The sequence below is a fragment of the Cyprinodon variegatus genome, unplaced genomic scaffold (genome assembly GCF_000732505.1).
Source record: "Cyprinodon variegatus isolate N-32 unplaced genomic scaffold, C_variegatus-1.0 Scaffold560, whole genome shotgun sequence".
Taxonomy (NCBI): domain Eukaryota; kingdom Metazoa; phylum Chordata; class Actinopteri; order Cyprinodontiformes; family Cyprinodontidae; genus Cyprinodon; species Cyprinodon variegatus.
The window spans coordinates 157,390-184,058 of NW_015151013.1; the positions used below are offsets into that span (position 1 = coordinate 157,390).

General features: G+C 36.9%; 1 protein-coding gene across 3 annotated transcripts in view; it reads left to right on the forward strand.

Moving 5' to 3' along the window:
• Positions 1–20,833, forward strand: part of sh3pxd2a (SH3 and PX domains 2A) — an 84,237-nt gene extending 63,404 nt beyond the window's left edge. For 2 of the 3 annotated variants that reach the window (XM_015391794.1, XM_015391796.1), the window contains 7 exons: positions 3,482–3,595; positions 10,707–10,790; positions 15,191–15,308; positions 15,389–15,717; positions 15,963–16,012; positions 16,741–16,860; positions 16,988–20,833. In XM_015391794.1, the coding sequence (XP_015247280.1) occupies positions 3,482–3,595; positions 10,707–10,790; positions 15,191–15,308; positions 15,389–15,717; positions 15,963–16,012; positions 16,741–16,860; positions 16,988–18,898 (2,726 nt within the window). In that variant the 3' untranslated portion in view covers positions 18,899–20,833. The remainder of the gene's footprint in view (positions 1–3,481; positions 3,596–10,706; positions 10,791–15,190; positions 15,309–15,388; positions 15,718–15,962; positions 16,013–16,740; positions 16,861–16,987) is intronic. The other variant, XM_015391795.1, reaches the window with a different exon arrangement.
• The last annotated feature ends 5,836 nt before the right edge of the window (positions 20,834–26,669 follow it).

Below are 26,669 nucleotides of genomic sequence, written 5' to 3' on the forward strand. Positions count from 1 at the left end.
CTGCCATAAATTTACTTTCAGCTTGAGCAATAATTATTATGAAATGGCTTTACATGACTGTGAACTTTGCGATATTTGTGATATTCTGATGACATTCTTTATTAGCAAGTCTATCAGTCAAATACATCTTTCTTCAGATATATGATGTTCTACACTTCAAGCTGAAATAGATTTAGAAGCATTTCATTTGTTGCTGCTGCTACTGAGAATGGCATGCTTTCATCTGTCAAAAGGATGTTTATGGTTCTTTTAGCTTCCAGTTGGATTTGGGTGGACAGGAAGGAGGAAGCAAAATCAATTTGTTGGTTGTGTTAGTCATGAGAGTTTGGAATACTGAACAGCTAGTTATTTTTTTATTCATTTAATTTACTAACAGCTAAATCAATCGCCTTAATAAAATACGTCCAAACTGTTTGCTCATCATTAAGGCTTTGAAGCTTTTGCAGACTTCCTCATCTTTATGACAAATCAAAATATAGTGCAGCATTACTGGGGAATAGAATATGATTTTCCACCACTTTTAAAAGATTTTCCTTAATTACAACCTGAAAAGTGTGGCTTCTATCTCTTTGTAGCGTTCCTGGATTAGTAATTTAAACTAATACCTTTTTAGTACCTTTTAGTTAACTTTTTAGTTGCAGTTCTCTGTGGTTCTATCTCCACCTGTTTTATATATAAAGAAATGTGTGTTTTTCTCCATGCTTTTTTCTAAAAAGGCTCACACAAATATCAATCATAGTGATGTAAATTTTCGGTAAATTTTAAAGTTTCTTGTCTTGTTACAGATTAGAGAATTGGTCTAGGTTTTTGCTTTAACTGAATGTATTTTTTACATAAAACCATTCCCTTGGTTACGTGCCACATTGATCTGTTGGAACGTCTAAATGGTGTTATTCTGGGATTCCCCGGTATTTGCATTTATCTGTCTTATCACCCACTATAGCCACCAACTCTAGACAGCTTCCCTGTAATTGCAAATGGTGATCCTCCTACCTCCATGTTTTATGCTTTTGACTATTGTATTCTCTTTTCCATAGTTAGCACTTTGCAAGTAGATCCAAACTGTTAACTTTGAAATCAATGTCCACAACACCTTGTTTCAGATATTTACATAGCCTCCTTGACATTTTCTTGTGAATTAATTCTTCCAGTTGAGCTTTCCATCACAAAAGCTGGCTGGCTACATTTTTTTTCAGTGTCAAGTTATATGCATTTCTAACAGTGAAACATAAGCTGTTAAAAGCTTGTGAGATTATTTCAGTCTAAACTTGCTTTTAATTTTTCCTCCAAGTTTATAACTTTGTACTGTTTTCTTCTTCTATATGATGTCTTATTCCACTCATTTCAAATGTTCCACATAATATATTTCAAAATGTATTTTTAGTTTATTTAAATCAATGTTTATCTATTTGTAATACCTTATCACTAATGCAAATTCTTTGCACGTCTATAAGCTTTTTCTGATAGTGATTTTAATGTTCTCTAAAAAGCCTGTGATATACTGTATTTATAAAACAGCTGTACTCAATTAGTCAAAAAGGTTTTGGAGTAAAGGGTGCACAAAAGTTTGCAGATTTATAAAAAAAAGGAAATTTAAAAAAAAAAAAGCGTATTTCAGTTCTATTTACAATTTAGCCCAATTTTGTGTTGATTTATCACATGCATTGCCAATAGAATATTGTGGTTGTAATTTGAAACACTGTCTCCATTTCTGCATGTACTCCACTGTTGATGCTTCAGAAATGTATATATTTCTCCTCTGTTCCTCACATAGCAGTTATTAATAACCATAAGCAACAGCAGTGATTTATACCAGAAGACTTTCACAGGAAAGTGTACACTTGAGGTTTGGACCAGCTGTGAAAGAGTCATGGAACAGTTCTGTCCTCTTTATGGGTCGTCCATACAGCTGTCAGCCATATTGTAATCCTGTTACCACAACAAATAGTGTGTGTGTGTGCCTTTGGCATATTAAATATAGCACAGTTTTTTCTCACACACATCTGAGAAAGTTTTGCAGTTGCATGTTGACTTTATACTATTTATGTTTTGAGGTTTTTATCTGTGTTGTATAGGTGTTTTTTTAAGTTTCTTTAGTTACTAATATAGTGCATCAACAAATGAAATAATATTTATAATTTAGAAGGTGATTCACCACCTGATCAACTATTTCGCTTTTAGGGCAGTCATTGTGTCGCTAAATCAATGACACTTTCAGCTCATAGATATAATTCTCTGTGCAAATGTGTCCTAAATTCAGCTTTTATGCTTAAATCTACTTTACTGGTTTGAAATGCATGGGTTTGCTCAGGATCTCTGGGTTCCTGACCAAGACTCTTAGGCCCAGAACACTCACTGAGATCGCCAAAAGCTATGGGTTAAATGCAAAGGACAACTTTAACTGTAATGAGCAGTTGCAGTGAAAAATACAGGTTATTATTTTTTTTACATCATTAACTGAACAGAAACAGGAAGGGATGTTTAATATATGATCAGTTAACCATTCCTGCTTGTTTTTCTTTTGATAAAATTCATTGATCTAGGTTTAATTTTATTTCATCATACTGAGAAAACCACATTAAAAGTGAACTAGAATGCTGATGACTTTTTGATTTCGTACTTCAGCATATAATTTTGAAAAACATAGATGACAAATTATTTGTTGCCATTTGTTATACTGGCTGATTCTTTTATTATATATATATATATATATATATATATATATATATATATATATATATATATATATATATATACATAATGATCACACAGTGTATTTTGTATCCCTCCTTTAATTTCCACTGAAGGTGAATCAGTGCTTTTGACTGATGAGCAAAGTTATAACCAGGCCAATTTTTCACAGAGTGTACCCTACTTTACAATAGAACATTAACAGGAATATCTTATTTGGCTGGATCTTATGAGCACTCACCAACCGTACTCACTAACTTGTTTATTTTATTTAAACCTGGCATTACAATTAATCATTATGTTTCCCTTTTAATAAGCCAGAGGAAAGTTGTCATCATGTTCACTACCGTTAAATCATGTCGTTTTCACATCTGCAAATGGAGAATTTGGCTAGGAAGAGCATATCAGCTCATCCTGCCCTGTGATTTTTTTTTCTGTGTTGATCCTGATGAAATGCAGACTTAAAGAAAACTTTGTCATGAGTCGACCAGTAGCCTGCCAGTGTTCATTTTCTTCTTGGCAGTGAAAGAGGTTGATTTATGGGCAAAATAACCAGGTTTTACACATAGTTTGTCTTTGCGATTTTCCATTGTGTTATCAATAGAAAATCACTGATTAAAAAATCATGAAGTGATTTATTAGAAATATTGAGATGCATCAAAAAGACTTTATTTCCATGCCCTTTCTAATTCTACATCATTTTAATATGCATGTATTGTGGGAGTTGTTAGGTGAACAAAAACAAGCCTGCAGGTCCTGTTGGTTTTCAGCTTCTTTTATCTCTTAACAGGTTGGTGGTTTGTCAGCACTGCAGAAGAGCAGGGTTGGGTCCCAGCTACTTATCTCAACTCTCACAATGGGACACGGGACGATTTGGAGCTGGGTGCCTCCAAAGCAGGGGAAGGTAAGTCCCTGTAGAGTGCTGTGTCCACGTATCTAAAATGCAGCCTCAAGTAGTCTGTTCCATTCCCACCTAGCAGTAATTTGGAAAGGTGTTTTATTTATTACTTTTTTGACCATGCTTAGAGGGGCGGAAAACAAGCAATCAATACACCTCATGGCAAACATAGTGACTGTAGCACTATGCTGACATGGGTCTTGTTTTTATTACTATGACAAATAATATCCAGTGGTAGCTCCAGTTGATTACTATTTGGTTTAGGTTGGCAACAGGCCTTTGTCTCTCTTTTTTTTATTTTTCAAGACTTCTTATTTGTTTGGATGGTGTTTGAATGGCATATTTCACTTTAGCATTTCTTTCTAGATCAAGTCAATAAAGTGTTTTCAAGGCAGTAACATAAAAATCAATATTAAAGTCCAGGTTTTCTACAGACAGAGAAAGAATAATAAGAGACACAATCAGGCTTGCTGTGAGTTGCTGTGTCTGACACCTTTTGCTGTTACAAATATGTGGTTAGAGAATTGAGTACATAAATGAGAGGGTAAAAAACTGAATTATGTTTTCATAACATACATGATAAGGCTGTGTATAATTATTTGCAGCCCATGCCAGCACATTGCATTAATGCGGTTTATCTCCACATGTGTTGCTAATTAATTAGGGAATGCAGGCTTTTTCTAAGCTAAACATGGGAAAACGCTGTAATTAAAGCAAAAAAGGAATAATTGTTTGTTACCTTCCTACAAATTAACAACATATAGCTCCCAGTGTTCAGCTCCTCACAGTAGGCCTTTTTATTTTGAACGGCTCCTTTTTCGTGTTTGGGAATACAATTAACTTTGCTACATCTCCTATATACTTAGAGGTTAGCGTGTCTGAATAGCTTGTTCACAACTAACATTTTGTCTTTTATTAGATGTCTTTTGTCACAGAGAAATGTCTACCTTTTCTATTGCAAAACCCTTTTGAAAGTTGATAGAGAAAGAGACACTGCTGCTCCTGCAGGGGAGACAAGTCACAATTGGTGATGGTCAGAAGCTGACAAGCCTCCAGGATTGATTGAAAGGTGGCGTCACATTAGTTTAGAATCTATGGCAGGATTTAAGCCTTAAAGTTTAGAGCTGCTCACCTAGCATAGTGACTGAGCTTTAGTTATTTAGCAAAGAAGGAGGAGGGGAAAAATACATAAATAGAAATCCAAATAGGTTTAGATATATACCCCAAAAGACTAAAAACATAAATTCCAGCTAATAGTATATGATTTTTTTTCAAATTGAAAATTATATATATATATTTTTCCTTTGCAATGCTGTTTTTTTTTGCAAACATGTTTTGCTTATGATATGATGAAGTGTTGTAAAACACTGGGGGTTTGAATACTTTTCTAAAGCACTGCACCCAAACACATGCCCCAGTCTTTGATCTGCAACACAGTGAGGAAAACTAGGGACAGCATCTCCTCAGTCAGTTCAACCTGACAGCTAAGGTCCAGCAGCTCTGAATTGCTCTCTCCGTCTGTCTGCCATCAATGCTTCACTTTGTCATAGTGTAGATTCAAACCTTGGTAAACAGCAAGAGGTGCCAGGAAAGACCAAACCACAGTGTCTGAAGCGATGTACTGTACAGTAATGCAGGAGGCAGGAAAGATACAGGGCAGCATTTAGGGCTTTGACCACCTCGGAGTGTGCTCATGAAAGAGGCATGAATTTTTATCAACAGCAGAGATAGAAAAATTATATTTTATATAAGTCATACTGTTTAAATTATGGCACTGGTTAAAAAAAGAAAACCAGCTCTGACATGACTTTAACACTGTTTCATGCATTATCTGCTTATCATTGCAAATTGATGCTGAGTGTTGATGTTAGGGTTTGTGAGTTTACTGAAGTCGCTGTGAGCTATCCAAGAGCTTAATAGCAAACAGTCTTTTTAGTGATTTATTTTCACCAGAATAACAGGCCAAAGTTTACCACCAAAGTCTGGATCCAATCAGCATCGTTTCCCTGTTGGATACACAACAGGCCTTCAACAAGTCTCATCTGATTCTTAGCAAATGAATGGAGTTTAAATCATACTAATGGAGTTCAATCAGGTAAGGTATGGTATTAATTTCAGAATGCAGGTTTTCCCCAAACTCTGCTTAAATACCATTTATAAAACACAGGATTATGCTGGAACCCTGACAACAGATGGGGTTTTGTGGTCAGGAATGGTACCTGTAGCCAACCCAATAGCACGTTTATTGATTACAAATGTTCAAAGTTGTCAATGCCAATATTCCTTTGTACTCTATAAAGCTGGAGGTAGCTGAGGTTTATTATTTAAGCTGCTGGGGGGGTAGGGAGAGACAATCTGTCAGTGTAATTAGTGTTTATGAGTCTACTTAGTCAGAGGAATGGCACGATTCTCACAAAGAGCCTCTTTGTCAATTTCTCGTCTGTGATCTGGGGATGTCACATAAAAAAGTTTTGGGAAACCAAAAATTAGAAGTGGTGATTAAAAAAAAAAAAAAAACATGCAATGTTGTGGAAAAAGTATGTATCCCACACAGATTTAATCTGTTGTTTGTTTGTTTTTTGTCACACTGGGATATCTTGGACCATCTAATAAAATTTTATTATAAGATAAGAAAAGATAATATAGACTTTATTTATCCCACAGTGGAGAATTTCACTTGTCACATTGGCTCAATAGTTAAAAAAAAGTCGCTAAAAGGTGGAAAAGGTGCATGGGATACATAAAGTGGATCCACATATATACAATGGATCAAGAAAAAAAGTAATAGGACAGAGATTTAAGGTGACATATGTACATTTAAGGTGACTTAAATTTTCGCATTATACATTAAAGTGGTACCAGGTAAGGAGCCACAGTGAGGTAATGAGATAACTAAAACAGCTGACGTCTGTTATTAAACTAGATTATTGCAGAGTTTATTGCACTGGGTATTAAGTTATTTCACAGTTATTGCACAAGTTATTGCAATTAAAGTGCAGCATTGTGACAGGGGTAAGCTGTATAAATTAAATAATCTTAAAAAATAAGTTCATTTTAAGGGAACAAGTTTACCCAAACTGTCTTCATTCTATGGGGGAAAAAGTGTTGTTGTGACCTTATTAGATCAAAAATTAACTGTAATTAAACAAGTTTAGAAAATCATCGGTTTTGTTTTATGACAGGGTTAGTCTAGTGAGTGAAATACGACGTGTCCGACAACATAAAGTAGATTAAAATATATCTAAAGGCAGCATATCATGCCCAATCTAGAGTAAATCATAACCAGTTGAGGAAATATTTGACATTTACTGTATGCTAACAGTTACAAAATGAGATCTAAAACTTTGGGTGCTATTAGATCACAGTAATAGCCATTAGTCACAAATAAGAAGGAGAAAAACAACACAAGGAGGTCACAAAGACAGAAGATACTGAAAAAAAATCACTTGCATCTGTTGTCTTACTTAAGGTCAGTCCTTGTACATTATGTATCAATGGAATAAAGATTAAATTAAACTTACAAAGTGAAAACCTGTTGACCAAAAGTTACATAGGAGCACATATTTGATTTGCAAAGGAAACCATTTAATTATCCTCAAAGAAACTTTTTGGTGACCAGCGGCGCTGTTACATCTGGTTTCCAATTAATACAGCATTTTAGAAAAGGAACATCACAACAAATGTTTCCAGACAGTAACCACTGGCTGCAATTAATGGAACCATTAATTCTGCTCTTTGATAGACAATAATGAGGAAGAATGTCCAGCCACAAGTTTTTGACCTCAAGCACATAAGTATATCCACCACGGAATGACCGAAAAATAAACTTTAAAGTCTTTAAAGTGGGCTAGTCCAATTCAGACATAATGAATGGGATGCTGTGGCATTGTGCTAAATAGACTGGTCATGCATGACGCAAACTTTCCAAGACCGGTGAATTAAAACGACTCTAAATGAGGAGTGAGCCAAATTCCTCCATGGTGATGTAAATGACTCATTGCCAATTGTCACAAATGCTTGATGGCAGCTGTTGCCCTGAAGCGAGGTACAAAGTGGTTATTAGGTTTATGGGGCAATTATCTTTTCACATAGGAGGAGCTTGGTTAGAATTAATTACTTTTGGGTAGAAAAGGTTATTACTATTTTGAATCTGCTTTAATTTACTCATTCTATATTTGTAAAAAAAATATGTAGAAAAGCTAAAATTGAAAAATGAAAATGTATAAAAAATATTGAATATTTAAGTGTTATAAAAAAGTTCAGAAGTGAAAAAAAAAATTGCAAGGGAGTGCATTTTCCTCAGCACTGTATAACAAAAACCTGAGGTAGCGTCACCTCATCCTGCGTTTGCTGTATTCAAGCTAGTTGTATACGATTGCACCATTTTTACTATGTTTGCCTCCTGACAGAGACACTTTTCCTGACATTTCCATGATTACTGAGACACTACTGTAAGTTGAGCAACAGCGCGAAGGAAACACTGAAACAAACAGCTGGCTTTGGTATAAAATGTGTAAGAAATGTACAATTCTTATATTTCATGTGTTCAAACCGTTTAAAACTGAAATGTAAGATGACAGTTTGGCAAATGATGGGGGGTCTGTGTGCCAAACTATTTCTGTCCTCTCAGCAGTTGCCAGGCAACACGTGGATGTATGAGGGGGAGAAACAGGCTGGCATATAATCCCTACATAAAACACTGAATTAGTGTTTTCTTCGCAGTGAGTTGTCTTTTATGGCTTTAAAATGCTTTCCAATTAAAAAGGAGGTTTGATTTACTAAAGGATAAAGCAGCATTTTTAACTGCAAACTCCAAACAAACCAGATTTTGCAGCCATCTTATTCATAAACGTACCTGTTCTATGTACCTGTTCCTCCAGACTCCTTCATTGGGTGAGAGGGTACTGCAAGTCCTCTTGATTTGGGATTAATTAATTAAAACATTGGGTGATTAACAAGAAGGCAATAGTCTAATTTTGTATTGTGTCATATTTATACCTTTAACCTCAAAACTGAACTATGTTCACAGTATGTGTAATAATTAGGCACAATCCTGTTTGAAATTCTAAACGTATAATATTCTTAACCAAAAATATCACATTATCAGAGTATTATGGCTTTACAGCTCCATGCCCATAATATCAGATTTAAAATAATAAAAAAAAGGTTTGCTCTCAAGTCATTTGGTACTTTTGCTTTCACTTAAAGTTGTAGGGAAGTCATATTTGAATGTCAAATCATTCTAGACTATATAGTCCCAAAATTTCTATTTAAAAAAAAATTGTGTCTTAAAATCTGTGAGGTTTTTTTTTTCGTTATTTTATGCTGGTCAGTTAGTTATACATCAGCGTGTACACCTAAATTCGGCAAATAATTTATCAATGATCATCTGTCAATGACATTTTTTCGGTAATAGCATATGGATTCATATGTCGCAGCTAATATAAGCAACAGTTGAAATTAAGAAATAAAAATGATTTACTTTACAATTGAGTTGCGTCCCGGTATTCAAAGGAATGGACGTCTGTGTCTTCGGCAGGGGTAGAGCTAACAGAAATAGCAGCATGGCGAGGAAAGGGCTCAAACATGTACGGCTGTAAGCCTTTTACACCAAACCAACCTTCTGCTGCCCTGGCGTCCTATTCCACAACATCCTCCTCTTGCATGTTTCCGCTGTCATAACGTTCCTTGACGGTGTCATTTCTAAGTGCTACTTGGTCCCAAAGTAATTTCCCATTGGGGACCTAGTAGCACCAAACTTGCTTGCGAACCTTCCACCACAACAATCCTGCTCTGTTGATAAATGACCAATCACATTAACTTAATTCACTCATGTAAAGTCTGGCACCATTCGGGAGAATTTGGAAATGCAATGGTTGGAACAGCCGCTTCCCCACGACTTTAAAAGTAACAAACTAATCAAATACACATTCTAACAACTTACAAATGCTTTGGGTTTAGTGTTACTAGTTGTTAACCACATGATCACTAATCTGTCAACGTCGGAAACATGGTGGTAGTAGTATTTGTTTCCCTAATGCCTGAGGTAGCTAGTTTATTTTATTATTACAGAAAATTTACCTTGAAGTTGGCAAATGGCGATGAATGACGCTCCCATCATGTTAGCTCTCATCATATTAGCTGTAGTGCTCCTGCTGTACAAATATCAGTAGGGCAACCTGCGTTCATGATGCTGCAGCTTACTCAAAATTAAATAGAGATGGTTCATACGGTGCACAATATTGAGATAGATTTAGGTATTTAGTATGGATATTATTTAAGTTAGTCATAATTCGGTATAACTTGGACCATTATGTGGCATCATAGTACTGCCATGATACATGCTACATCTAATACACAGCTCACTTTGATTGATGTGCTTGTATCCACATATCATGTATGCTCGTTTCTTCAAGAATGAGATCCTGATAGCAGAGGGAAAATTACTTAACCGAAACCTAATTACTTAACCTAAAATCCTAAAGGTGGACGAAGCCAATTTTTAGTAAATCAGGCCATGATCTTATATCTTTTTAAACACTATGTCTGCTTTCGAACAATTTTTTTGTCACATTAATGCATTATTATGCAAATTTGTTTTTAAATTTGTTTTAATCATTTTATAGTTAATAGTATAAAAAACAAGCAGTTTAAGAGGACAAATGAAGCATAGATAAGACCCATGTAGAAGGGATTTTTGGTTCTTTTGTTTTGTCTGCATTATAGTATAGACCAGTTCATGGGCACATCTCCAGCAGGTGGTGCTCTCAGTTGGATGTCTTAATTAAACTGCATTCCTGCATCAGCAATCTGTTCTCCAGATGCCCCAACACAACAGGATGAGAAAACCATGCTAACAACATCCTAATTACAGGCCGCAGCGAAGATGTCTTGGTTTTAACACTTCCTCTGTAACCATCCATTCACCCATCCACTCTAACTGCTTATCATGTTTTGTTCTCTGGTCTTGTTTTTATGTCTTCTGTATAGCTAATAATGGGCCTCCTTTGGTCGGACCCATGTCATTTGTGTGCTCTGTGTTTGTATAATGTTTATGCCTGCTCTTCATGTCTCCATGTTTGTTTTTCGTCGTCTGGTCACCTCTTTTGTTTGTCAGTTACTAAGCGACATAAGGCTCATCTGAAGAGGCTGGACCGGAGATGGACGTTGGGGGGTGTCATCAGTCGGCAGCAGAGCCGAGGTGAACTAAGATAAATGACCCATCGCCTCCTACCCTTCCCCTCTCTCTCTCCCCCTGTTCCTTCCTCTGGGTTATTGTTCTCCTCACACCATCTAATTTATTGTCTGTCATCACATGAATCTTCTTGCTTCTCTCTCCATAAGTACATATTTGTTCTGTTTTGCATTTTGTGTTGTCTTGCAGCAAAACCCATTCATCATGTGGCATCATCCACAAAAACTAACCACTAACCGATTTTCAGGTCAAAAGAGCCAGTATAGCAAATTTTAAATAGACACCTTCACACACAATAATTATCCATACTGAGCTCTCAATTAAAACTACTTCTTGTTTGCGATCTGTTATACTTTTGAATGTGAGCTAAAACTAGTAATATGAGCTATGGAGAAAAAAAAAAAGAGAAAATTATTACCCAGTCATCTGAAAGTAGTTACATAACAGACTTTGGAATGCCTTAGGCTGCATTTTACAGCAGTGTTTTTCTTTTTATGAGAAAATGAAGCATGTATGTAGATTTGTAATGGGTAATGGCTCTCGCATGAACAAACATCCTACAGTACTTCAAATGAAAAATATGAAAAAACAACAGCAAACAAAAATGAGTGATAAACAAAGAAACTCATTCATACCCATCTTAGTTATTAGCAAAGCCACATCTTACTGGAGTTGTCTTTTGATTACGGAGAAAGAATAGAGGGACGGCTACTCTCAGCACTGCCTACTCCTTTAATGATTGTAAAAAGATTGTTTCCACTCTTTAACAAAAATTCTTCTTTCTGTTGACAAAAAAAAGATGGTTTTGCTGACTCTACAATAATAATTTATATCGATTTCACAACAGATGCATGTTGTGGTTAAGATGTCATCTGATTTGGAATCCCCCCTTCATGCTGTTTTTGTGGGTAAAAAGATCTGCCAAATGTTACAGAGAATGGTGGAAAGTCCTGGAAAGGAGAAAAATGTGTGTTAATCGTTTCACAAAAAACGACTTTGTATCTACTCTTACTTTTAAACATGCCCCATAGGAACAGGAAGGTATGACACAAGTCTGCTCCTTGGGATCTTGGGAAACCAGAAAAGATTATAATACTTTTATGTTTACAGCTGTGTGCAAAGCGAGAAGATTATATCTGACAAGACCGGGGACAGTGGGATTTTACCCTTTGTAGTACCCTCAGTTTAACCCTTAGCATTAGACAGACAGCTAATTAACATAATTTCATTGATTTTGTTAAAGTGGTTATAGAATGATTATATAGGGTGTTTGGTGCTGGTCCTTAAAGGAACAGTACACCCAAAACATGATTAGCCTTCATTTTCTACTCACCCCCATGCTGAACAACACTCTGGAGTACTTTTTTGATATCTCAAATGCATCTGGAGATCTGGGAGGCTTCTTGCTGTCTGCTGACATTCAAATAATGGAGGTCTATGGTGCCCGAGACAGAAAGGTCCATAAAAGTCCACAAAAAACGTGTCAATATTCCTCCATACTGCTCGTCCAATGTATTCCAAGTGTCTTGAATGGGTAGCGTCAATAATTTACTCGAAACAAAGTCATTTAGAATGTTTTTAGAGCATAAACAGTAGTATATAGGATTTCCTAAAAGCGCGCGCCTGCGAGTTCACGAGCCTACGGAAACTGCGGCAGACCAAGCCAGATGAAAGTGCGCATTCAGTGTCTGCTCTTGATAATGCAAGCGTAGAAGAAGAAATTTGCTGTTTACCTGTGCAAAGAAAGAAACAACGAAAGAAAAATGTCTGAGGACTTCAGTGTTGAGGAAGAGCATGAGTTCTTTGCCGAGCTGAATGCGCACTTTCATCTGGTTTGGTCTGCCGCGGTTTCCGTAGGCTCGTGAACTCGCAGGCGTGCGCTTTTAGGAAATCCTATACACTACTGTTTATGCTCTAAAACATTCTAAATGACTTCGTTTCGAGTAAATTATGGATGCTACCCACTCAGGACACTTGGAATCCATTGGACGAGCAGTATGGAGGAATATTGACACGTTTTTTGTGGACTTTTATGGACCTTTCTGCCTCGGGCACAACAGACCTCCATTATTTGAATGTCAGCAGACAGCAAGAAGCCTCCCAGATCTCCAGATGCATTTGAGATATCAAAAAAGTACTCCAGAGTGTTGTTCAGCATGGGGGTGAGTAGAAAATGAAGGCTAATCATGTTTTGGGTGTACTATTCCTTTAAGGTGTGTAACATTGGTTCGGCTGAAAATGGCATATTTGCTGTTTTATAAGCCCTAATGCAAGCCTGGTTATAAGCCCTAGAATGTAATGATAGGTTTTCTTCCTTTTATGGTATGCTCATGAATATTTAGATGAGCTGTGCGCTGATTGGTTGGTTTACAATGAGTGAAGCTGCTGAGCAACGACGCATCATAGCAACAAGCACTCACTCACCGAAACATCACATGGTTGATATAGTAGGGTGACCAGACATCCTCTTTTTCCCAGACATGTCCTACTTTTCAAATCTAAAAATAAGATTCTGGTTGATGTCCTAATTTTTTATATTTTTTTTTGTGGGGGGTTCAAAATATTCCGGGATTTTGGTCGACAACGGTGCTTCCACCCGTCTGCCTTACTGTATATACTCCATCCAGAATGCCTCAAGTGGAAAATTTGGAGTTTAACCTGGTTTAATTTCGTAAAAAGTCTTCGTTAAGCCATTTGCTATCCGATTATTTATCAGTTAATAAAAATATAATTGACAGATAAATCAATTTGCAAAATAATCGTTAGTTGCCGCCCTATTACACTTGTACACATCACAACCATAAACTTAAAAAAATTAATTAATTGGGCTGTTATGTGATTGACCAAAGTGTGTTATATTTGTGTTGTGTTTCTTATAAAGAAAAAATATGAAAATAGTATGGAATATTTCTATTCCACTACATATTTTAGAATGATTGAGGTTTTGAATTTGACTAGACCAGTCTATTTCAATAATTTCACCATGTTCAATGTTATCCTTCTGGATTTTAAATCTTACCTTTAGTCGGCCAGGACTAAACTTTTCTGCCACGACTCTCCTGCATTGACTAGTATTGAAACTGTCAAGAGGGATGCCCATGCCGATGATTCTGCAGCCCCTGGAGAGTTACTATTATGTTTCTACTTGTAATGCTGTGCTTGCAAGGATTGCCAGCTTACGTAGACTCTGGCAGTGTCCGAATGTCCGCCCTAACCCCTAAATCCCTCAATCACTATATAGAGTGGGGACTATATAGTGGACTTTATAGTGAACCCTTAACTGGCCATTTGGACAGATGGTCATTGCTTTCTATCCCCGTTGGTCACGTAACTCTGCCTCCACTGCAGGCCGCTGTGACAACACATCCTCTGGTACAAAGACAGGTACAAAGCTTCTGTCTACGTAAACTGGCCTACCAGGACTTGGTAGGATTACAGTGATGTCATGCTTTCTTCTTTTTTTCTAATGAAGGACTCAAAAACTATCCACCTAGAGATTGTTCTGCATTAAACTGTCTTCTTAAAATCTTTGGTTCCTCTCAATTTTGTTTAGAGAGGTTTTAGTAAAGGGGGCTTAGTGCAGATATCCACATCCATCCATCCATCCATTTTCCATCACGCTTATCCCAAATATCTACAAATGTTTATAATTTGATAATAAATAATTAAAAAATTTCCCTCTCCATATACAATTCATAACTGCAATAATAACAATAATAATTAAAAAAAGGAAAACTGGGAAACAGTCTGCCTCGTTTTCACATAATTTATTTACATAAGCAAAAATTACTGCCCTGATCTAAGCCAATTCTGCTGTTTAATTCTACTAAACAGTTTTTTTTTATTTGTTAGATGGTAATTTAGAAAAAAAATAGACATTTTGAAGGGATAAATATGTTTATTCCCGCCACCACGGCGCCTGAGTGCTCTTTATAGGGGGTTATCATCAGACTAAAGCTTAGGGTACAGTGATTACAGTCCTCATGCAGTGCTCTGTGCCTATTAACTCTTTTATAATGTTATGTAAATCATTGTTAAACAATTACCTTAATACTAAAGCGTGTTGCATCTGTAAACGTCCAGTGAAAGGTTTTACTACTAAAATAGTAAAAAAGTCTTGCAATTTTTTACTACATTATAAAGATCTTTTGTTTTAGTAAAAGAAAAGTTATACAAACTGATAGCACATGTTTAAAGTAACTATTAAATGGACACATCTCACAAAAATTATATTTGTTAAAAGAAACGCAAGACTCCATCCACATTTTCTCATCTTGCAAAAATGGTGCCAGGCCTTAAAGAAAACTCCCCAGTTTAGGTTTCTCTTTCCTTGCTTCTTTATTTTTCTTTTTACGTTACATTTTTCAGATCATACATGTTTTCTTTGTCATTCTCTTTTCTGGCAGAAGAGAAGTACATCACAGTACAGCCTTACTGCAGCGAGGGAAAAGATGAAATTGCTTTTGAGAAAGGAGTCATTGTTGAAGTCATTCAGAAGAACCTTGAAGGCTGGTGGTTTATCAGGTATGCCTCTGCTCCCTTGCTGTGGACATATTTTGTCAGCCTTTATATAAAAAAGGGCCAATTTGTCTCTTCTCTTGCAGATACCAAGATAAAGAGGGCTGGGCTCCGGCATCCTACCTCAAGAAAGTGAAGGATGATTTGTCTCCACGCAAAAAGACTGTAACAGGCCCAGTCGAGATCATCGGCAATATCATGGAGATCAGCAACTTGCTTAACAAGAAGTCCTTAAGCGAGAAGAACATGCCAACTGAAGGAGTCCCTGAAAGTCCGCTGGTTGCCAGGAAGGAGATCAGCTTGCCAATCCCCTGCACTGAATCCAGCCCTGTTACTGCCCCACAGGAAGGAAGAAGCAAAATTGAGCCTGCCTCACCCGCTGTAGCCCGGATATCCCCTCATCGGGTGGAAATAGGTCAGCAATAGCAACTTTAGTTTACTTTTTTCTCACAAAACTGGGAGATTTGTCTCTCCTCTGATACATTATGCCTTTGAAAAGTATAAGAGTTTTGTAAATCACTTCACAGAGTTCAGTATGGTGTTAGATTTTAAAATGGTATTTTAAAAAGATTATCAAGGCTATCATATCTCAAGTCTACTCCCCTAATGGATATAAATGACTAAAAAAATGCCTTTTCTCTCTAATTCCTGTTTTCACAGGTTCGCCTGTCCTCAAGCAAAAACCTCCCCCTCGGAGAGATGCAACCCTGGTAGGAATGTCTCTACTTCTCATCATTTTGTTTTTTATTTATTTCATCCACTTAAAAGTGTTTATCCCCGATGATGGTTTTGTTATTTCAATGCTTTTTTCATGTTTGCAGGTTAGTTAAAGAAACAGGTAAATTTAAGCAAGACTATAAAAGAGCATTGTTACCATTTTAAGCCCGTTATTTATTTACCGAACTGAGTATCTGTAGCCTTTTTTATTTATTTTTCTTTATTTTAATTTTATTTCAAACATGTACAGCTGCTCAATGCTTTTTTATGTTTTAATTTAATCTCAAACAGTTTCTATTTAGGAGAAAAGGTAATTTAGGAGACCTACAGGTCTGTCAGTAATCCCACCGGGATGTAATTAGTGTAGTGGGATGTGGTTATGATATTTAATCAATGATAAAGGTTGCAAGTTTACTTTTTCATTCTGAACAAGTTGTTTTTAAACAAAATCACCATCTAAAAAAGTTTTAATTTAAAATAAAAATGATGGTAATGTAATACACAGGTATTAATAAAATGCAATTAATCTAGCCTTTATCAGTCCTCCAAAAAAATCAAGAGTTCTGAAGTAATAAAAATATGACCTTGAAAAAAAATAGCCTTTTTAAGTTTTGTGTTTTATGTAAAATTATTTTCTGAATTGGCTAAAGTTCTATATTATTCTTGTAGTTTTCTTTTCACCCCTGTTGAGAAGTTCTAATAGTCTCCTCTTTTCATTTAGGGTTTTCAGTTGCCCTCCCCTCCAGATCCCCCTGCAGTTGAAGCAGAGTATTACACCATTGCAGATTTCCAGTCATGCATATCAGATGGCATCAGTTTTAATGGTGGACAGAAAGCTGAGGTAAGCACTCTGTCAAGTAAAATCCTGTAAAAACCTATGCAACTGCCTGATTGGATATTTTACAACGTACCTTAATTTCTGAGTCTCTGCTGTACAAGAGTATACTAATTTATCTTTTTTACTGTAGGTGATCGAAAAGAATTCTGGTGGATGGTGGTATGTCCAGATTGGTGAGAAGGAAGGCTGGGCTCCATGTTCCTACATTGACAAACGAAAAAAGCCCAACTTGAATCGGAGAACAAGCACTCTGTGCCGACCAAAAGTTCCACCCCCGGCTCCACCTGTCAAAAAGCAGGATTCAGTGGAGACAGCACCTCCAAGCAGTCCAGGGTCTGAGGCCCCAGAGTCTCCTGTGTCTCCTGGGAGGCAAGTTTATGAAGACCCAGTATATGACATACCTGCCATTGGAGATCTGGACCTGGAATCTGAGTTTGAGTTTCTGAGGGGGGAAAGTTCTCTGATTGATTTAAAGAATGAAGAAACTTCCTCTGAGAAAGGATCTCATTTGTCTTCTAAGCCATCTCCTGCTTCATCACTCCACAGCGCCTCCTTTAAATTGGGGGAATCATTTGAGGATGGCCAAGAGGCAGAAGGGGAGCCTGAAGTAGAGGAGTGTATCTATGAAAATGATGGCTTTCTGTCCTTCAGGGAGACCCCAGAGAGACAGTGCAGCAGAGACTCAAACTCGTCCAAGACAAGTGTTTTGTCAGAAAATAGCAAGACTGCAAACCAGTCATCAAGTGGATGGAGAGCTTCTGGTAACAGGCTCAAGATTGACTTGAATGGGAGCCCTACATCAGTAAAATCTGAGGACACATCCAGTCCCAAATCACTGTCATCTGAGTCAACCCCAGATTTGTCCAAAACAAAGAGAGAAAATGAAGAGAGCAAGATGATCTCCTTCAACAAGTCTTCCTCTAAGCTAAGGCCTGTGGTGAGACCTAAGCCACACTTGGCTAAAACATCTAGTGCAGAAAAGATGGACATCAGCACTCTAAGAAAACAGCTACGGCCAACAGGTCAGCTGAAGAATGGAACCAAAAGTATAGGTGAAGATTCTGAGACAGCTTCAGTCATTTCCTCAGAAGATTCATTTTCCTCTCAGAGTACATCTGATCTCTCATCCATCTACTCCAAAGGCAGCCGGGGAGAGTCTGACATGGAAGGCTGCAATCTCTATCGCACAACTGATCCATATGAGAAAGTTCAAGACTCTGAGCTTAGCTTCCCTGCTGGGGTTGTGGTGGAAGTTCTTGACAAGCAGGAGAGTGGCTGGTGGTATATCCGTTGGGGAGATGCAGAGGGTTGGGCCCCAACATACTTCTTGGAGCCCGCCAGACAACAAGATGACATGGGAGAGTATGAATCTTTTGGTACCCCAACTAAACCTGGAAGCCTCAGCAAGTCCAACAGTCTAGAAAAGAATGAGCAAAGGGTTCGGGTGTTGAACAACATCAACCAGAATTTTAAAAAGGTCATGCCACCCATTCCTTCTAAACCTCCAGGTGGTCTCTCCAAACCTACAAGCTTTTTCAGTTCAATTAGACAAAACAGCACCAAGCAGCAGCAGGTTGTCAGACCTCAGTCTGTCTTTATCTCAGCGCCAATCAGGGATAGTTCCAGCCCTGTTGTGTCCCTGAGGAGAAATGAGTCTCTCAATTCAACAGGCAACCCACGAGTAAGCCCCACGGTGCGACGCAATGCTTCTTTCGGTGCTGTGCCTCGTACCCTTCCGTCGAACAACAGGAACAGATATGGTACCGGTAGCTCAGAGTCTTTGGGCCTGAGCTCTCCAATGAACGCCCTTCCAGTGTCCCCAGTGAAACCAAAGCCCCACATCATCCATAATAACCTTAGGGAGGTGTTCGTCTCTATTGCAGATTACCCTGGTGATGAGGAGACTATGGGGTTTCCTGAGGGGACAAGTCTGGAGGTTCTGGAAAGAAACCCCAATGGCTGGTGGTACTGCAAGGTTCTGGACAATGGCAAGCCAAGGAAAGGATGGGTTCCCTCTAATTATCTTGAAAAGAAGCCCTAGAAAACCCTATTGAACTGACCTGCATTAAACATGCATGCAAAGTCTTGCAGATGAAATGGTTTACTCTAAAAGGCTAATCCGGTACCTTTATTAATACAAGCAGGAAGGCGATATTGTAACCAAGCAGGGATGGATTACATGTGGTAAAAGTCAAAGTGCCTAAAAACTTGCATTAATGTTTGGGATTCAGTGATATTACTAAAGATCAGTGAATTACTGAATATTTTCAAATGTTTACAGTGCCTTCCAAAAAAATTCACAGGCCTTGAACTTGATCATATTGTGTCATTTTGCACACACAAGTATTATGTTGTGAGTGTAAGTGATGGACTAAAACAAAACAGTGCATAGCTATAAATATAATTAAGTAAGATGAGTAAGATTCACTCCACAAATCTAGCTTTTGCTGCAAAAGGGTAGGGAGTATACTTTGATTATCATTTAGAGCAGAGTTCTTTCATATGGGGGTCGCAAACCCCTATGCAGCAAGAGCACTTTGTATGACAAAATTTCTTGAATTAAATTAACTATCCGTGATTCTGCACAGGATGTAACCCCACCACCCCCTACCCCATCCCTGTTTTTCTCCCTTCACGAAGCTTGTGCACAATCCTCTGAAGACAATTCAGATACCACTCCAGGTATCTAACAGCCACATATATAACGTCACAGAAGCAGAAACTTACACAAAACTATGAAATGCTAATTAAAATAAGTGGTTTCTTGTCCAGCAGAACTACAGCCAGTTTGAGTCCAAAGTTGGTGAAAGGCAGTCTATGAAGCTATGAAGATGTGCTCAGATTTACATATGATATGGTTCCTATTTGGTCCCTGCTATGGTGTAGGTTCCACTTCTCTTCATATCTTTTCCCCCTTCTAGGCTGATAGCTGTCTATGAGGTGACATGCAGTGGAGGTATTGTCACCTTCCCTGGTGCTTCGGCAGTCATACCATCAGCTGTTGTGTGTACATACTCTGTCATACACATGCTGAAGGAGCTGCTGCTAAGGAAGGGCTCCGTCCTTTGATTTTGATGCCGGATAAAGTGGCATTAACACCAGAGAATTGTGGAAGTATTCTTTATCCTTAATCTTTTGTAAATGTTTTAAGGCAGAAATTAGTTTCTCTGGGTTAGAACTCTCTGGGTTCAAATTGTCATCATAGGGGGTGTGTTAAAATGATGCATTCATGTCACACCTTTCAGATTGTTATTACTTTTAATTTAGGTTCACAGCTTTGCACTACATTCTAATAAGATCCTTTGATATTTCCTGTTGTAACGTGACAAAATGTGAACAAGTTCAAGTAATATGGATTATTTTGCATTGCACTGTTCCTGTCTTTATTATTCTAGTCTGAACCTTTTTCTGTACATTTTCAATGCATTTCTTAATATTCTTAAGAAATTATGGCTAACTGCATGTTTAAAATGTTTTATTATATCAACAACACCTTTTACTCATTTTGTGCTAAAGAAATTTGTTGTTGTCTGAGCTGCTTTATGTTAGTTACATCTTGGTGCTGCATGTTTTTTTTAATATATATATATATATCTTTATACTTTGTTCTGTTTATATAAAGCATTTTATTATTTTTTCACAATGTTGGTCAACAGAATCTCAGATTTTCAGTATTTGTTAACAGCATTTATGAATGAACTTGCACCATCTTTTTCCTTTTTTCATTTATTTTTCTGGCAGCAATCAATCTTGCATCAGTGAAAAATAATTTATTCATTCCCTAAACTTGCATTAAAATATCACAGCTTTAAACTTTTCTATCAAAGACATTGACATTTTGAATTTCTGCTGGGCAGTAAATTTGACATAACTTTTTTTTTGTTTTGGATGCTCATTTCTTGTTTATTGCAAAATGTGTGACCAGTTATAATAACTGAAGTGCCAAAAACGACTCTAATAAATGCACTTTTAAACCAATATGCATTTTGTGTTGCATCACAAATAGCCTTTGCACAATATAGCAACATTTCCTTTGTAAAATTTCTGTCCAAAATGACTGCAGAAAAACGTATGGAGTAGTATATTATTGTTTTGTTTGTGTTTTTTTTGCACATATTGACAACAGGCAAACAAAATGGATCTGCACAATGTTATTAAATACAGCCATCTCAATTAGCATAAAATAATGATGAAAAAAGTAATGATCTAATTACAAATGAATGTCTTGAATAATGAACAATATAATGACAAGTTATTACAAGACATAATCTCTGAGATAATGAAACAACTAAGTTCTTTCCAACCATAGAATGCAGAGTGTTTATATGAAGAATAATCTCACATCAAGATGTAGACTGATAAACAAAGATAAGAATATTATTAGATTTGTTTGTAAAATATATCTTGTTTGATGTGTATAGCCTTAATTTTAGCTAGAAGTTGCTTAAGATTTAGGAAAACAATCATGTTTTGTTCACCAAGCTTTTTAATTTTAATCTAAAGAAGAAATGAAAGTGTTGACATTTTTAATTTGGCATTTTAAAACTATGGTCTATAATACCGCAAAATGTAACAGATTAACAGGAACCTTAAAGATTGGAGTAGTTTTACTGAGAGGTGCCAAAGGGCTGCAAGGTGGCACAGCCTTTCAGCAGGAAGGTTCTGGGTTTAATTTCCAACCTGGGGTCTTTCTGCATGGAGTTTGCATGTTCTCCCTGTAAATGCTTGGGTTTTCTCTGGGTACTATGTCTTCCTAACATGGTCAAAGTCATGCATTGACCAGATTAATTGGTATCTCTCATTTGTCATTTTTTGTGTATACATGGTTGTACCGGTACATATTTGTGTCGCCCTGTGTTCAGGGTGTACTCTGCCTTTCATCCATAGTCTGCTGCAAATAGGAACCAGCTTCACAGTGACCCTGGCGGAAAAGCCGAAGAATATGGATAGAGTTTCCATCATCAAACATTATTTATCAGATTAGGTGCTTCTAGCAAAATTACATCCAGTTATGATATCAAATATGTAAATTATTGTTTTTCCACATCAAAATAATAATGTACAAGGTGATAAACATTAGAAAAGACATCCACATTCAGAGAAAAATCTACTAGTTATGCATGGACTGACTGAAGATTCCTTTACATCCACCCATCATTTACACATCATTTATTTAGTCTGAACACATTCCCTTTTCCATTAGTTACAAGTGTATGCATAAAATGTTTGTCCTATATGTCTCTGCGCTTCCTTGCGTTGTGGGAATAAGGTACAGATGATGGATGGATGTCTGACATTTAGTGACATTACATTTTTCCTGTTTTCTGCAAGCTGCCAAAATTATTAGTGTGGCTTTTTATTTTTGTCCTAAGTCACCTTGTAAGTAGTTTAGTTGTAAGACTTGGGTCATTGTCCAATTCAATTCAGTTTATTTATATAGCGCCAATTTACAACACATGTTATCTGAAGGCACTTTACAGAGACAATTCAACCAGACCATGCAGGCAGATTGGTTCAAATGTTTCTATCTAAGGAAACCAGCTGATTGCATCGACTCATTGACTCGACATTAATCCCTCACATCAAGCATGCTTTTAGTGACAGTGGAGGGGAAAATTCCCTTTTCACAGAAACGCTCAGTGTGAGCGGCCATCTGCTGAGGCCAACTGGGTTCCAAGGAGACAGAAGCAGACATACAGAAAGTAGCAATGATACAAAAGGCAACTGTCAATCAGCTCCACCTGTTGCACCGTCCAGGAAACACACAGCCAGCTAGATGAGCTCCAGGCCAGCTCCCATGTCAGAGGATGTAGAGCACATCCAGTTAGTCACAGTCAGAGAAACAGTACTACACTGAAAAACAGGCCAAGCTCCAACATCTTTAAACAAAGGTGTTGAAGGCAGCAGCAAAGCTGATATTTCTTTCCATTATGGTGTCACAGCCAAACAGGACAAGACCAGTTAAATCTATGAGAAAAAGCAGAGAGAAAAATTAAACCAGAGGTTGAACCAACAAACACTGCAGAATGGGAGAACAAATATAGAATGAAGCAGAATGATGAAAAGGCATCCCTATGTCTTCCAGGAGTCCAAGTCCACAGCAGCACAAATGCAGAAAATAGCTCAGGATGACCTAAGCATTCTGGATGAGGTATAAGAAAGGCAGAACCACAGTGCGGCCAAGGTAGAGCCAGGGAGAAACTTCCATCCGGACTAAAATTCTCCCCCACCGGATCAGGCTGTTAAGGCTCTACCTCCACCTACCTCTCTACTTACCCAGCAACTAAGCACAAATTATCATTTATAATTTATAGGTTTAAATGGAAGATCTGTTTGTGGCCAAAGTCTTAACATCCTTGCTAATGTCTTGAAAATGTCGCTTTAATATTTCCATATTCTTTACTCATGGTGCCATCTAATTTGTAAAGTGAATCATTCACCCCCATAGCAAAATACACCCTAAAACGGAATATATTACATCTATTGTACTTCAGATTTTTGATGATGATGTCACACCTGTAAGCTTCCCTCTTTTTCAAAATCTAATCACGGCCATCATGGCCATACTCTTCTATTTTTATTTCTACAGACCGTAGAGCAAGTCTCTATGGTCTCAAAAATAAAGGTTTTTAGTACCTCAGTGCACATTGAAAACGTCGTTTGGCTTTTTATGTTGCCTTTAGATTACTGACTTCTTCCTTCCAGAGTGGCTTTTTTTATCACTCCTTTACTCCAAATGACTATCTTACTACCTTCTGCTTCACTTAGTTACAGCTAATCTTTAAAAAAAATGAATGTACCTCAAGGATGAACAAGATTCATGGGGTCTATTATCCTCTTTCTTAAATTTTCTTAAATTCCTTTTTTTTTTTTTTTTCTTTTTATAATGTCAGCTAAAGAGGTACTGTGTATGAGCTAAGCTGACAGGTGAATCTTTGATAAAGTCAGATGTTTAAAAAATATATTTTAGCTAAATAATGTGTGATATCTGAGCTGTTGAGGAGGTCAAAATGAATATTTTAACTATAATGGCAAGCTTTTCTGACTGAAAGTATTATGACATGTATAATGGAAAGTTTTAGTCAGAGTCTTGACCTTCATTTGATAGATAATCTATGGAGGAAGCTTAAGATGGGTTAAGGGGGAAGGAGGCCTCATAGCCATAAAGGCTCTTCATCAAATCTACATTTTTAAAATATAAATAAGAATGGGAAAATATGTGATCAGCTACTAATATAAGAAGGTTTAAATGTTATAATGATCATAATGGTATTATTGAATTCAGTAGTGAAAAATATTCAATGCATTTTGTCATTAATTTTTGTCTAAGCTGAAGCTCTTTTTTCTTTATTTTTAGTTGCTGTAAGCTGTAAATAATCATAATAAAAAATAGAAGGTAAAAAACATTAGAAAATATAAAACTGAGATCAATGTTTAGCTTTTCACTTAATGAATTTAGCTTTTTCATTGTTTTACACTTAAAAACAGGATGTTGTACTGTATACAGACATTGATAGTGCAAATATACTATTGACCACTGGAGGGCAATATTGTACAGCATCTCAGTAGGGATTAAACAGACTATCAGAGCATACTTTGGAACTTCATCAAATCAGTAATTAAATAGGCCTAGTGTCGAAATGACAACAATCAATTCACAGCATAACTGTACTTGATATACAGGTTCTCCCTCCTTGTCATAAATTGCACAGAGCAAAGGTTTTATATTTCACTGACACAGACCCAACATGAAGAAAAGAAAACTAGGACTTAGTTTCTCTAATAGCAGGTTAAAATTCAAAATCAATACTGCCTATAATTTTTTTTTTCAAACCAAACTTAATATCCTAATAGATGGTTTTTGTGTTTGGCCAAGCAGCTGCCTGGCAGAGATTGTACAACTCAGCTTGAACGTGTCTGGCAAGCCCTTTGAGCCCTTAGAAGGCCGGCGGCCAGGTTCACTGTAAGGCCTAAAGTGGAAACTCTGTGTACACAGACACCAACGGGATGCGATGCATTCATGTCATCCCTACAGCCTTTATCTACGCATTTTCTTCTTCCCTCTGAGAAAACTCAAACACGAGTGGCAGTTACCGCAGCCCTGTTTCATGTCTGGACGTCAAGGGCTCTGCTAGCGCCTGTTGGATTGGACCCTAAGACGGTGCTGAAGCAGAACCCCTCAGCCTGTTAAAAACAGATGATGCTCGTTGTAGCCAGCTCTGCACACCACAAATGTAAACACACTGTCTCTGAGTAATGGTCGTTTACTAAAACCTCTTGTCTTTGTTATTCGTATAGTATATGGCGCAATGTTAGTCAAGTATACTTGGAAGAAGAGGCGATGTGCAGTGAAGAGTCACTGTTAGCCTCTAGCTCTTTCCCAACTGCTGACATAAAAGTTTCTGAATATAACATAATGATAAAGAACCAATCTTATACCTTCTTAATGCAAAAGAGGTTCAGCAGTGACATCACTAGTACCCTGTTTTTATTGCAATTTACACCTACTGATTCAATCTACAGTATAAGTAAAGAATTTCTTTAGTAAGCATCATCTAGAGCTGCTAAGGTGGTTGTTTATTCTTTTTTTCATGTGATAATGACTAACAATGGGACGCAAGGCAGTGTTTCAGACTTTATTAACAAATAGAACATAATTCATATCCAGACATGATTAGATTATTTTAAAAGCTTTTATAAACAAAACAGCGCACAAAAACACATTTTCTTCCCCCTGTGTACTTTCTAACTTATTTTCTGATATCTCTTTTATTTGAAAAAAATGGTGCTGCATTTTGAGAAAATTGTACATCCCTAAAAATTGTATGGCTCAATTTCCTTTAAAAAAAATAAAGATGGGATGTACGCAGGTTGCTTGGCTCTTTACAAGCAAAAATAGATGCTAGTTATCTTATTGCAATACACGTTACAATCAAAATTTACATATTACCACATTTCAGTTTGCTAGAGCATATATGCAAAATTTTGAATACCTTTTATTACATTTTTAGGCCTTTGAGCAGAAAAAGGCTTTTTCATCTGGCTTAATGTGATGATTCAAGGTTCAAGATGCATTCATTGCTTGCTATTTTTTGGCGTATAGCAAAAAATAAAAACCTCAAACACTATAGTATAATATTACATTTGTTATAGAGACTCAGAGTAGTTTATTTTCTCTGCTGGGTGTTTTTTATTTAAAAATAACTCTGTTGGATGGGATGGCTTAAATGTGAGTAAACATTTCAAATGATTGTGTACAATTTATTCTACTTTTCAATTTTTTAATATGTACGCTCCCGTTAAATTTAGGTATGCTTCCTCATGTGCTGAACAGGGCATGGTAACTATGACCTTTCCTGAAATGACTGGAATTGAAAAAAAAAAAAATCCAGGAAAAACTCTTTCTATCAGCAATCACCCAATAGATCTGTTGTACCATACTCCTATAGATCAAAACCTATGAAGATTTATAGAAAACTTTCCTAACTTATCCATAAATAGAACAATGATGAAGCGATAAGTATTATACTAATGTCAAAAGATTAAAAAGGAGCTATTAAAATGTACAAGCAAACTTTCATTCCATGAGTGGCTTATTTTTCAATCAAAAATACACAAATGTTTCATTTCTGCTCGGCTGATTTTGGTTAGGAGAGAAAACATATCTGGTCTTAATAAAAAAACTGAGCATCTACTAACATTTAAAAACAACATTCCAGCAATGCACAGTATCCATCCATCCATCCATCCATCCATCCATCCATCCATCCATCCATCCATCCATCCATCCATCCATCCATCCATCCATCCAT